General features: G+C 34.2%; 2 protein-coding genes across 2 annotated transcripts in view; both read right to left on the reverse strand.

Moving 5' to 3' along the window:
• Positions 1-3,160, reverse strand: part of CCT4 (chaperonin containing TCP1 subunit 4) — a 36,750-nt gene extending 33,590 nt beyond the window's left edge. Inside the window, exon 1 of the mRNA XM_067273435.1 lies at positions 2,946-3,160. Coding sequence (XP_067129536.1) covers positions 2,946-3,069 — 124 coding nt within the window. The 5' untranslated portion in view covers positions 3,070-3,160. The remainder of the gene's footprint in view (positions 1-2,945) is intronic.
• Positions 3,161-9,102: 5,942 nt separating this feature from the next.
• LOC136977853 (probable methyltransferase TARBP1) overlaps positions 9,103-12,472 on the reverse strand; it is a 46,984-nt gene continuing 43,614 nt past the window's right edge. The window contains exons 18-20 of the mRNA XM_067273437.1: positions 11,752-11,876; positions 11,530-11,666; positions 9,103-9,308 (exon numbers count right to left, since the gene is read on the reverse strand). Coding sequence (XP_067129538.1) covers positions 9,152-9,308; positions 11,530-11,666; positions 11,752-11,876 — 419 coding nt within the window. The 3' untranslated portion in view covers positions 9,103-9,151. The remainder of the gene's footprint in view (positions 9,309-11,529; positions 11,667-11,751; positions 11,877-12,472) is intronic.

Below are 12,472 nucleotides of genomic sequence, written 5' to 3' on the forward strand. Positions count from 1 at the left end.
TACTTCCAGGAGCATCTGTAAAGTATCATGTATATTGAGCTAGTTCCCAATGTGTTTCTGTTGTCTATTGTATTTTTTTATATAATCAGAAAAAAAATTGGTGCCTTGTTTGTAGGTCTTTTGTCATTGTCTGTTCTAGCCTGTCTAATTTGTTGTCCTTGTCTATAATCTTGCATAGTAATAAGTTAGTTTTAACCTAGTTATAAGATAGTTAACTGTTTACTTGCGAGGATCCGAAACACCCACTTTCCCCCCTTTTTTTCTGAATAGTATCGTTCTCTTTTATAAACCTTTAATTCTATGGAAGAATGTGAAGTAAGAAAGTTAAAGAGGCTTTCTAAGGTTAACAACCGCAACGATCTTTACAAAATAGCTGTTAAAAATATATGTATAAACAAGAAGGAAATAATCGTTTGTATTACAGTAATTCGATAGACGATAGAATCAACAAGACGGGAATAAGCGATGTTCTCATCCCCCTTTTTTTGTTGCACGTGACACGTGCAGCAGTAATAAATCCCATAGATCGTCGTCGAACCCGACATTGGACATAAACAATATCGAAATTGTAGACAAGATTGTAATAATTATTGTCAGCTACACGCTAATTGATGGGTGCGAGCTGTCATGTCAATAGAAATTTATATTTTAAGTTCACCTCTGCAAAGCACTTAGGTCTGTAATTAAAACAAACATCTCAATTCCCGGCGTCCGTACCAACAAAATCCAGACATGACCACAATAACAGGTGTGCAAATAAATCCTGGCTATATGACAGTTCACACCCCTTGAATTAGGTATAAAAAGGTGTTCACACCCCCCCACTGGTGTGTGTGACATCAAGGATCTCGAAAAGAATTAATCCACAATCTTCCTCCGTGCCCTCCACTCGAATTGACGCCGACGACTTACGGATAACAAGGTAATTTTTGGCCTTTCATACGGAAATCTCTCTCTCCCCTCAGTTGGTCGAGGTTTAGTTAATAATAGACAGAGGAAAGAATTAGAAATCTCTCGGAATGCGAGTACGAGTGTCAAACCCCCGATAGCCACCTCATTTGTTATTCCGTGAAGGATTATTGTCGCGTCGCGTCTAAACTATTATTATTAGTATAACCATTATTGTTATTTTTAGTAATGTATGCATCTTTTATATAATATCCTCATTAAATAGGTTTAGAATCTTAAATAGGTGTGATTACTCAAACGCAGCCAACACCTTATCGACTTATCCACGACCTCCCACTCGATTTTTGCCCTCCTAAATTGCCATCCATTGACCACGTGAGCAGGAATCACCTCCCCGTGTCGGATAACGGGTTAGATCTCATCGCGTAACCCCCGATTCTCACATACTTGCTGTTGCACTTTTTTCATCCAGTTAGTTAGATTATTCTGTCTTTCAGAACTTGCTAGCTTCTGGTTTAATGTAACAGTTTTAAGCTTTCGTTAACAGCCATTTGGTATTAACTTTTCTCTGTCTAGCTTTCATATAGCTACACTACATATTGGTGTATGCTACAACTCAGGTTTACGTTTAGACTCTTCGAGGGCAACGGCTTGCAACCTAAAAACTGCATGCCAGCATAAAATGTAGAGGGAGTGGTAACCTACATATGCTCCTCAGAGAGATCCTTCCTTTCTCTTTTTTCTGCCTCCTCACCCTCCTTTCCTTCCCCATCCTCCCTGAATTCCTCTAGCTAAACATATTGTGTACAGCCATAGTCTTTCGTAAAGTAAAGATCCCAAGGTGTGAATGTTAAAGCAATGCAACTCCATTCAGATTTAGACTAGGATTCAACAGGATGTAGCAGTCCAGGAAGCGACATGCACGACCACTTGCATCGAAAGCAAAACCCATGGAGGATACATCGAACATCTATCCCGAATGCCTGAGGTACGTACGCCATGCATGCAGTTTGTAATGCCCAGTGATATCATCACAGTATCAGTGCATTTCCCAACATACATTAGCAGAATCATTCTTATTCCTTCTCCTGCCAGAAATACATTCCCCAAGTTTGTCCTCATATTTTAAAACTACCTTGTATATAATAAGATATCATAAGCTCTCTTACAACAAAGAAAACTAAAAACATTACATCAAATATTTAAACTGCATGATAAAGTATTTTTCTGGAACTAAAAAACAGGAATATCACAAAAAATAATAATTCATGTAACAATGCCTAATAGTAATATTGGTGATCATTTGTAAAAAACATTCATAAGTGATTAAAAAAATTAAGAAGAGAGCTCCGAACGACGAATTTGCCACCCTACGGATACGGTCTACAGCTCCGGTAAGGTCCCAACCATCTCGTTCAGAGACATAACTGTACTCGAAAGGTAAGTAAAATACTTATGTAAGAAAGCTAAGAACTATTTTATAATAAACGAGCACGGTAAAATTTATCCCTCGGTATCCGCCCACCAACGGTAGGCTTCGCCAAATCCTTAACAGGTGCAAAATACAGGCTTGTTTTAGTACCTACCAATTAGGATAAAAAGATATCCATTCAAAACTTGTAGTAATTGGTACTGAAAGTTTTGAATGAATTCTCATATGGGAGAACTTTTATCTAAATAAAGTCTGTGCTGCCAATAATATATAAATCTGTATTGTTAAATGTAAATCATACAAAAATAACACAATAATTTCTAAAAAGAAACCAACTTCATTTAATTTTTCAATAATGATGACAAACTTTTACGGCACAGAAAGGTCTATATTTAGAAAATTGAATAATTTTTGTTTGAAAAATTCTATATATTCTTCATTTCTACTTAAAAGTAACGCAAATACTTCAACGTATAAATAACTTTCGTCAAATATAAATATTTCGACTGTATAAGTCTGAATATATAAAGAAAAGAAAATATTTAATGTATATTCTATATAATTTCTATTGTCATGGATTCATTGAATCTTCAATTAGGCTTACCTTTAGCAGCGGTAATATTGCTCGATCTTATTTGAGTGGGTTTTTCTTTATCTTGATAACCCATACTCATATTTCCACCTTTTCCCACCTGGGAAATTTTGGTCGTCGATTGTGTCAGAGTCATCTTGCTTTATTAATCAAAAATTTTAATTTCTAATACACAGATCGGCCTATCTACCACACTACAGCACGTTGTTTCAGATAATGGCGATCGCAGCGCCACTCCTAGTTAAACTTTCCTCTTCCTCTTTTTAAATTATTTTACAACAATAAATTATCAAAGTTTTCTAGGACTCGAAACAATTATTTTATTAAATTAAAAAATAAAAATAACGTAATTTAAAATTATTGTTTTTAATTATAAAAACCGAATTGTTTTGTAATTTTAACATTATTTATTTTAATTCTCCATCCTTTTTTTTAAAACTCTTTCCGCCCTGTGGGCACTAAGAGGGTCTCTTTTAGCAGGCCCATTATGGGTTCGGCCAGGCCCACAATAGAACGACCAGGTGGTGATGAACGGGGCCTGACATACCCGAACAGACCCCCCCGAAAAATTCCTGGGTATTTTTTGACCCTTTCGTCCCGGGTCCTCCAGAGCGGCAAGCTACTACCTTGACCACTCGGCCATCTGGTCGTCTAATTCTCCATCTTGCTGGGGCACTAAGATGGCTTTTTTTCTAGGCCCGTTGTGGATTCGGCCATATCCATAATGTAGGGGAGGCTAGCCGGGACGGAAATCAACATATTCGAAAAAGACGACCTATGAATAATTTTTAAGATCCCCGACCCGAACTCGAACCCGAGTCTACCAGAACGGCAGATTGGCACCTTTACCGTAACGCCATCCTTCTATCTGTTTAGGATACCTACGTTGAAAGCTATGGACCAGATGGCCAAACGGTCAAGGTTAGCAGCCTACCGCCCTGGTGGACCTGGGATCGAATCCTGATGGGTCGAAAAATCCCCAGGAATTTTTCGGGGGTGGTCCGTCCGGATATGTCGGTCCCCGTCCCTCACCACCCGGCCGCCCCATTGTGGGCCTGGCCGAACCCATAATGGGCTTGCTATATAAGAGGCCCTCTTAGTGCCCACAGGGCGGAAAAGTTACAAAAAAAAAAAAAAAAGCTATAGACCAGGTTAGGATCGGGCAATCTATTCGTGCGATCGGTGATGTTATTCGCATTTTTCACCGGATGCTCGCCCTCTGATGTTTAAAAACAAAACTACTTTATCTGGGTTGTTTGAACCATTAGTTACAGTATTGTCAACAGTAAAGATGAATAGCAATAGAAAAAGCAAATCTTTCTGTTGCGTTCCAAATTGCAATTTCAAAGCCACACTGGAAAATAATATAAGTTCTTGTCATTTCCACATGAAAAATATTATTATTCGGAAATCAGAATTTGAAGATACTCATAAATATTACTGACAGAAAGAGTAGATCCCACTGTTAAGAATTGACAAAAACGTTTCCCGATTGTTCAGCTTTATACGAACAAGTTATTCTGTCAAATTTAAACGATTTTCCTTAAAGTTTAAAATTCCAGTAATTTTGTGTGGGACACAGAGCCGAATTTAAACATTTCGAGGCCCTAAGCTAAACTCTGTGTGAAGTCCCTACCAACCCTTTTTTTTTCTTTTTTTTTTTAACTCTTTCCGCCCTGTGGGCACTAAGAGGGCCTCTTTTAGTAGGCCCATTATGGGTTCGGCCAGGCCACAATGGGGCGGCCGGGTGGTGAGGGACGGGGCCCGACATATCCGAATGGACCACCCCCCGAAAAATTCCTGGGGATTTCTCGACCCGTTTGGATTCGATCCCGGGTCCCCCAGAGCGGTAGTCTGCCACCTTGACCGCTCGGCCATCCGGCCGCTCCCTACCAACCCTTAGTAGTTAATCATAAATACATTAACTACTTTCTATTTTGCATAGTATTTAAAGTATATTTTGTTGGTTTGTAAAAAAAAAAAAAAAAAAAAAAAAAAAATTTATTACAAAATTTGACTTCAATTTTCTTTTTTGTAGAAATTTTTGAGGCCCATTGAAACTTGAGGTACTAAGCAAAAAGGTAACGTAGCTTGCTTGTAAATACGGCCATGATGCGACAGATGTCAAAGCTGATTTTTTTTTTTTTAACACAAAGAGAACAAATGTATAGAACGATCTTGCTCATCAAATGTAATGGTGTGTCCAGCTAGCAATAATTGTTTTCCTATAAAATTTCTCGATAAACAGCTGCAAGCATCATATACTACATATATAGTACTGTGCACACTATGCACAGTACTATATGATTAATTTTACGTTGACTAACTACAATCGACCCAAATAAAGTAGCCATTTTGTAAAAATGCAGCGCCATGAAAAACGCGAATTGATCGTGGAGTGTGTCGCCGTTGGCAGTCGACATCTGTGACCGGAAGGATCGTTCTTTGGGCTAAAAACACATGGCAGATAAGAGGCAGGTTGCTACATACATTTTATCTTTGAAAAGTTTTTAAATGAAGACGACTTCTGATAATGCGATTTGTAATTTGATATTAACATCTTTACACTCTTCTCACCCAGTGCAAAGTTTTTTGTCTGGTATAGCACTTGATGGGGTTAACGTTATATAACCTTTATTAATATTAAATAATAATCTTTCGTGTGTATCTTCAGAATACAAGCCCGCATTTCTCAAAACTATTGCATGTTGCTGGACATTCAGACCACACGAAAATAATGACATCTGCCTTGCTGAAATTTGTCACATGATAGACTCACAGCCAGAGACACCCGCAGACTATAAAGAAAGGTATCATATGTAAACGTACAGTACATTATATACAATATACAGAATATATATGTTAGGCTCAAAGACCGAAATTTCTCATTGTGCAAAAAAAACGACCACAACGCGTTGTGGCTAATTCAAAACGGCCACGACACGAATTTCGCTTTGCAGCCGTTTGTAAAAACAACCACAAAGCGGAATTTATGTCGTGGCTTTTGTGATATTTGACCACGACGCGTTCTGGTGATTAAGAAAAGCCATAACGCGTTCTAAACGTTAGCTGATGCAACCACAATACGAAGGATAGATTGTAACTTGTAGCAGGCACATTGCAAACACTTGCGGAGTTTGTATTGTGTTCATTCTTGACCAGTGCTGCCGTTTCTAGGGAATTACCCTTTTCTAGAGTAATTTCAACCTCTCAGATTAATGTTTCGGGTAGTCTTATATTTAGGGTAAACCTATCCTGTGTTCTGTGGTCTTATTACACTTCCTGCCACAAGTTTTGCTGGAAAAAGTTTTAGCCTAAAACCATTCTGTTTTCCCTATAACTGGAGGGTTTTAGGATAGAACAACAGAAGCTAAAGAAATAATGCAGATTGATGCTAGGTACATGGGTTTTTTTTTAACTCTTTCCGCCCTGTGGGCACTAAGACGGCCTCTTTAAGCAAGCCCATTATGGGTTCAGCCGGGTCCACAATGGAGCAGCTGGGTGGTGAGGGACGGGGCCCAACATATCCGGACAGACCACCCCCGAAAAAATTCCTGGGGATTTTTCGACCCATCAGGATTCGAACCCGAGTCCCCAAGAGCGATAGGCTGCCACCTTGACCGCTCGGCCATCCGTGAGTGTACATGTACAGTACCTAGCAGGTACTGTACATGTACACTCACGTACAGTACCTGCTAGGTACTGTACGTGAGTGTACACTGTACAGTGATACCTTGATTTTCATCGACAATCCGTTCAAAAACAATCAGCGAAAATAACTCTGCAACATTCTTGATTCTCATAAAAATGACTGATTTATTAATAAAAGTTCCCGACAAAGTAATTATTTCTAACAACTAATCAGGAAAATCTGTTGAGGTGCTTCTCAAGCACCTCAACAGATTTTCCTGAATGATTAAATGTTGAAAAGTAACAAAGTTACATTTCTGTATGTGATGAATAATTTTGTTACCTATTTATATAAGATAATTGAAGATAAATAAATTATAATGAAAAAGAAAGTTTTATTTTCTTATCATCACCTTGTTATTAATTAACATCCAGAACGTGTGGTAGCTTTTAACCATAATAAATCCATCGCACAGTGGTTTTTAACTTTAGCAGCTGATTTTTATTTCATCGTGTATAGCAGTGTTTCTCAACCTCTAACGAATGGTCGCCCCCTTCAATAAAACCATTACGTAGTATCGGCCCCTTCTCTTCAAAAATTCCGATGCCGAGGGCCTAGGCTAATGCCAAATTCGTATTGCATTGAATAGACTAGTGACTAGTATAATAGTATTTGTTTAATCATTTGTGAGCAGAGTCTAAAGTCTGCTACTCATTAGCACCCCTCCCCATTAACTCCATATCTGCGATCGTCTAGAATTCAGAGAACTGAGGAGTCACAAAGGGAAAGGAATAGCTTGGTCAGGGGAGAGAGGAGAGAAAGGTTCCCACCTTTCAGACTGGACATATGTGGAACGGATACAAAATTCATGTATGCTTGTGAACACCTCCTTTTAGTTCAATTATTGTATTCTTAGCCACTCAGCAGTGAGGGACATATATATACGTCGAGGGCGATCATGTGGCAGTAGTGAGGGACGTATATATACTGTTAAATTCTTTTGGGGGTATCACCAAAATCTAGCCAAAAACTACCGCAAAAAAAAATTCACATAAAAAATGAATTATGTAACAATAAAAAAAGACTTTTCTTTACTAGACATAACTGTTTACAAATACTTTTTCTAAAACGGAAATGAGAAAAATTGCATGAAAAAATACTTTAAAAATTTTTTGGGTATATTCTCTACTACTAAGGGATAGAACCATACCTGACTCTCCCACGGCTGAAAGGTTAACGTTTATTCTTAAGTTGAACTTTTGGGATATGTTTACCAATGTAACATTAAAAAATGGAGTTTGTCTTACTCATTAGTAGTAAGTTATTTGTAATAGTAGTATTGGTAATTGGTGTGTTATCTCAAAGGATGTGATTTTGGATTCACTGAGGGCCAAACAATTTTTTTTGTCTCAGTTTCTTTTTTCATATGTAAATATGGTTTATACATTGATAGTTTGTGTATCATGAATTTATTCATAATTTCAGCCATTTAAATAGTGTGCAAATTACTTTTTTTATAAACAAATCTAATAATTTAAAGATACAATTTACATATTTTGTCGAAAATAATTTTCTAGATATTCAAAAATTTCATGTAACGAATACTTGAGACATTATTATTAGCAAGGTTGAGGCCGAAGTTTTAAACATGAGAACGTGTACATCAGACGTTTGGCGCCGCTTTCCTGTAAGCCTAGAAGTTTGACAATGATGTTTGGAAAGTCAATGGAATCATGCTCGACATTCCAAACACCATTGTCAAACTTCTAGGCTTACAGGAAAGCGGCACCGAACGTCCGACGTACACGTTCTGGTGTTTAAAACTTCGGCATCAACCTCGCTATTATTTTTTTTAATATCTTCATTTTGTCTTTTTAACCAAAAAAGAAAGATATAGTTTGAATATTAAAACAGTTTCATATAGTTTTTAGAATACTTTGATTGTAAAATTTCCAATAAAATAATTTAAAATATTTATCTGAAAATCTTGTCACAAAATTTGTTAAATTTACATATGACTGAAGCAGATTATTTTCATTTACATCAAACCAAGTGTTGCTTAGAAATAATTTATATGATAATGAATATAAATTAAATGAAAGTTTTCTCTCAATAGAAAATGGATTAATCATATTAATTATAATACAGTAATTGTTTTCCCAGTTAAATGATTTCAATTATCATTAATTATTGTGAAGATAATTAAACACTCATTTCATATATGTTCCTTTAAAAGTTTTCTTATTTGGCATCTTTATTTATATTAATAAATGTAATTTTTTAAATTTAATCTTAGCATTTGAAAAACATATAAAAATATATTCAGAAATTTTATTGATAGCAAGTTCATAGTAAAAATATTATAAAACAAAACAATATATTCACATATAAAAAATAATTAGCAATAATACAAGCATGGCATGTTGACAGAATTATTGTGCCTTTTAAATATATTATAAAGAATTATCTTTTTATTGATGATGATATGTTTGAATAACATTTTAATTTAAATCAGTTAAATTTGATAAACAGAGTTATATATATTATTAATTATCATTAAATTTTTATTAAAGAAATGTGTGTTTAATTAAGTAGATACAAGATTATGCTGCCTTGCATATTCCCAAATTAAAATAGCTCCACTGACATGGACATTAAGAGATCTTATAATTCCTTGCTGTGGAATTTCCACACATACATCCAATAAATGAATCAGGTCAACTGGAATTCCTTCCTTTTCATTTCTATAAAAAGTGATATATTTGTAATTATTATACACAGCTATTTCTAAAAATTCAAAATATAACATCATTATATCATAACTCCATAAAAGCAGTGGTAAAAATTATATCATCAATAAAATAGTAACTATACAGAAACATGATAACAACCAGTGGTGTGGCGGTGACATTTGATAATAGGGAAGCTGTGCCGGTCCTGGATAGAATCATTGGAAGCATTATACGATATTTTGGTGTGTAGCATACACGAGCTAAATTGCACGAGGTTGGTGCTCTGTAAAGCACATGTACGAATAATCGTATAATCTGGCTGCTTTACACCATTCAAATATTTTCGCCGTGGAAGCTATCCCATATTCGACAATACAGCGCTTCCATTGGGAATATGCATATACGAATTTATATTCGAATATACAATAGCAATCTTATCATTGTTTTTCACATGTATAGATATTTGTAATAAGATACATAATGCAGTTATAATAAAATATTAATTGTAGTTAATTCAAAGTACATTATAATATGAAAATAATCGCACAATATGTATTTATATTTTAGAAAATACAAGGGAAGCGGTGCTTCCACAGCTTTCATGCACAGTACGCTACTGATAATAACCCATCTTCAAGTGATTTCCAAGCAGCATGGAAAATCACAGTTGGGTCATGTTTACCCTCACATTCCACACGTAAGTATCAAAATGTTTAGCATATGAAATAAGTGACTTATATAGAAAAATTGTCTTATAGACAGTTTTTTGACACTAAAATAATATCTGACAAAGTTTTCAGGAAATTTTGCTTCAACTTGCAGTCATTTCAAACCAAGTCTGATATAAATAATAGACATCTTAAAGCCTGATGAGTATATAATGAAACAGCCAACGATCACCTGAAAGATCAGGCTAGAATTTGGCTAATTAAATGATTAATATAAATCATTTAATTAAAAATCATTTAAATGATTAATATAAATCATTTAATTAGCCAAATTCTAGCCTGATCTTTCAAGCAATGGTTGGATGTTTCACAAGTCTGATATTCTAGCTACATACATAAAACAAAATAAATATTTAACTTGTTATAAATTTTATGCCATTCTTTGATCTCATTATTCAGCTTAAATAAGTGCTAATTTTGAGATATAATTATGATATTACATTTCAACATCAAAGCTCTGGTGATAGAATGTAGCAAACATACAAATTTAATTGCCTTACTGTCCTTAATCATACTTTATTTTGTCAAATTATTTTGCAATAAGACAATAAAATAATAATTTTGACTTAAAAAAAGCTATTATTGTTATTATGATTAAAAAATGTAGCAATGTTTAAAAACTGCAATTATACGCAACATATCAGAAAACTTTTAAAAACTGACATATAATAACAACAAATATCATTTTAAAAATTATTAATGCTGATTGTATAGATATAGTCCATACATTACAGTGGATAAGCTTGTCTAAACCTTTATTCCATGTTAAAATTTATGTAAAATTAACAAAAATGATTATACAATTATACTGTGATACAGATGTGTGGTGAGGAGACAATCTCGTTCCCAAAATGCATGTGTATGAAATGTAGTAATACAGTGGACCTTCGTTACAGCACTGCTCACTATACTGCGGGCAATGTTCGAGACGCAATAAGCTCAAACACGTTTATACAGGTCCGTGCAGCGTTAGTGAGTAGCGCATTTTATTGTTACTGCGTATTGAGTAATTGTGTATGTATTGAGTTTCTGCGTGTATTTTGAATAGTGTTTAATTATTGTATGCATGATGAGTAAAAGAAAAGCTTGACATTATTGCTAAAATAAAGAGGTAAACCGCATTACACTGCGCCATTCAGTATAACGTGGTTCACCTTATAACACAGGTGTTGTTTCCCACCTGACATGTGCGTTATATCAGAGGTCCACTGTATGTGAAAATAAAGATTTTGGCAAGCTTGTCTACTGTAATATATGGAATATGTCTATACAGTTAGTACTAATAATAAAAATAAAATGGTGTTCTAATGATAGTAGTAAAAAAAACTTATTTGTAGATTTGCTTTAATTGTAGCTTAGCATAATATTTGGCACTAATATCAACTTAATATTTATCTGTATTGTCATAATAACAGTAATAGTTTTATTTGTCAAAATATTTATATTCACTTATTAAAATTATTAAATTAATTTATATACACTCAAACTTAAATTTAATATATTACCCTAATAATAGCAAAGACTTTTTAGGAAATTTAAAATTTTCAAGGCTTTGGCTGTTATCGGTTTGTTCAACTCCAATCAGAGTATATTCTTCTTGTCTCATTTCTAGTAAATATTCTTTCAAATTATGAGGTTTAACCTGAAAAATAGTAATAAAAATATAAAAACGTTTTCTAACAAAATAAAGGAAAAAAAAACACAATAAAAAAATTATAACTTTTTACTTCTTTAATTGAAACCCATTTATTTGCAGTCACACAAAGATTTTGAAATTGCTTATCTTCTATATACTTTAAACTCCCAAGAATATATTCACTAACTGCAAAGACTTCACAAGTTCGGCAAAGTCCTAATTAACAAAACAATAAACCTCTTATAAAGTATTGTGAATTATTGTTGATATTTATTTCAGTAATTAACAACTAGATGAGATTACAAACATATTTTATATAATAAAACTTCAAAAACAAAAATAAATTGAGATTCTATTCATAAATGTTCATTTACATTTGATAATATTTTCTTTTACGGCATTATGGATATGCATTTACACTGGTACTTAAATACTAATTTTGAAAACAAATAAAATGCAGGTATCCTTCAACTATAAGGGTTATATTCCTTACTCTTCTTTAAAATCTTAAGAATTGAACCTTGATCTTTCACTTTTTCAAATCCTTTATAGTGCACAATACTTCCAATCTTCACTTAAAGTTCAAAAGTATGTCTTATGACTGGACCGATATTTATAACACCATCAATATGGTCATGTCATTATTTTATTATTTTTATTTACTATTACTAAATTTCAGCATTTAATAACAATATGAACTTGTTTTATACAGGGATTGCATTTCAGTGGTATTATGTAAAAACAAATTCTGCATAAATTTGTGCTCCATTCCAAACCATATGAGATGATTCCTAGACACTTGGGTAACCATT

The sequence above is a fragment of the Centruroides vittatus genome, unplaced genomic scaffold (assembly GCF_030686945.1).
Source record: "Centruroides vittatus isolate TY-2023 unplaced genomic scaffold, ASM3068694v2 contig_480, whole genome shotgun sequence".
Lineage (NCBI taxonomy): Eukaryota > Metazoa > Arthropoda > Arachnida > Scorpiones > Buthidae > Centruroides > Centruroides vittatus.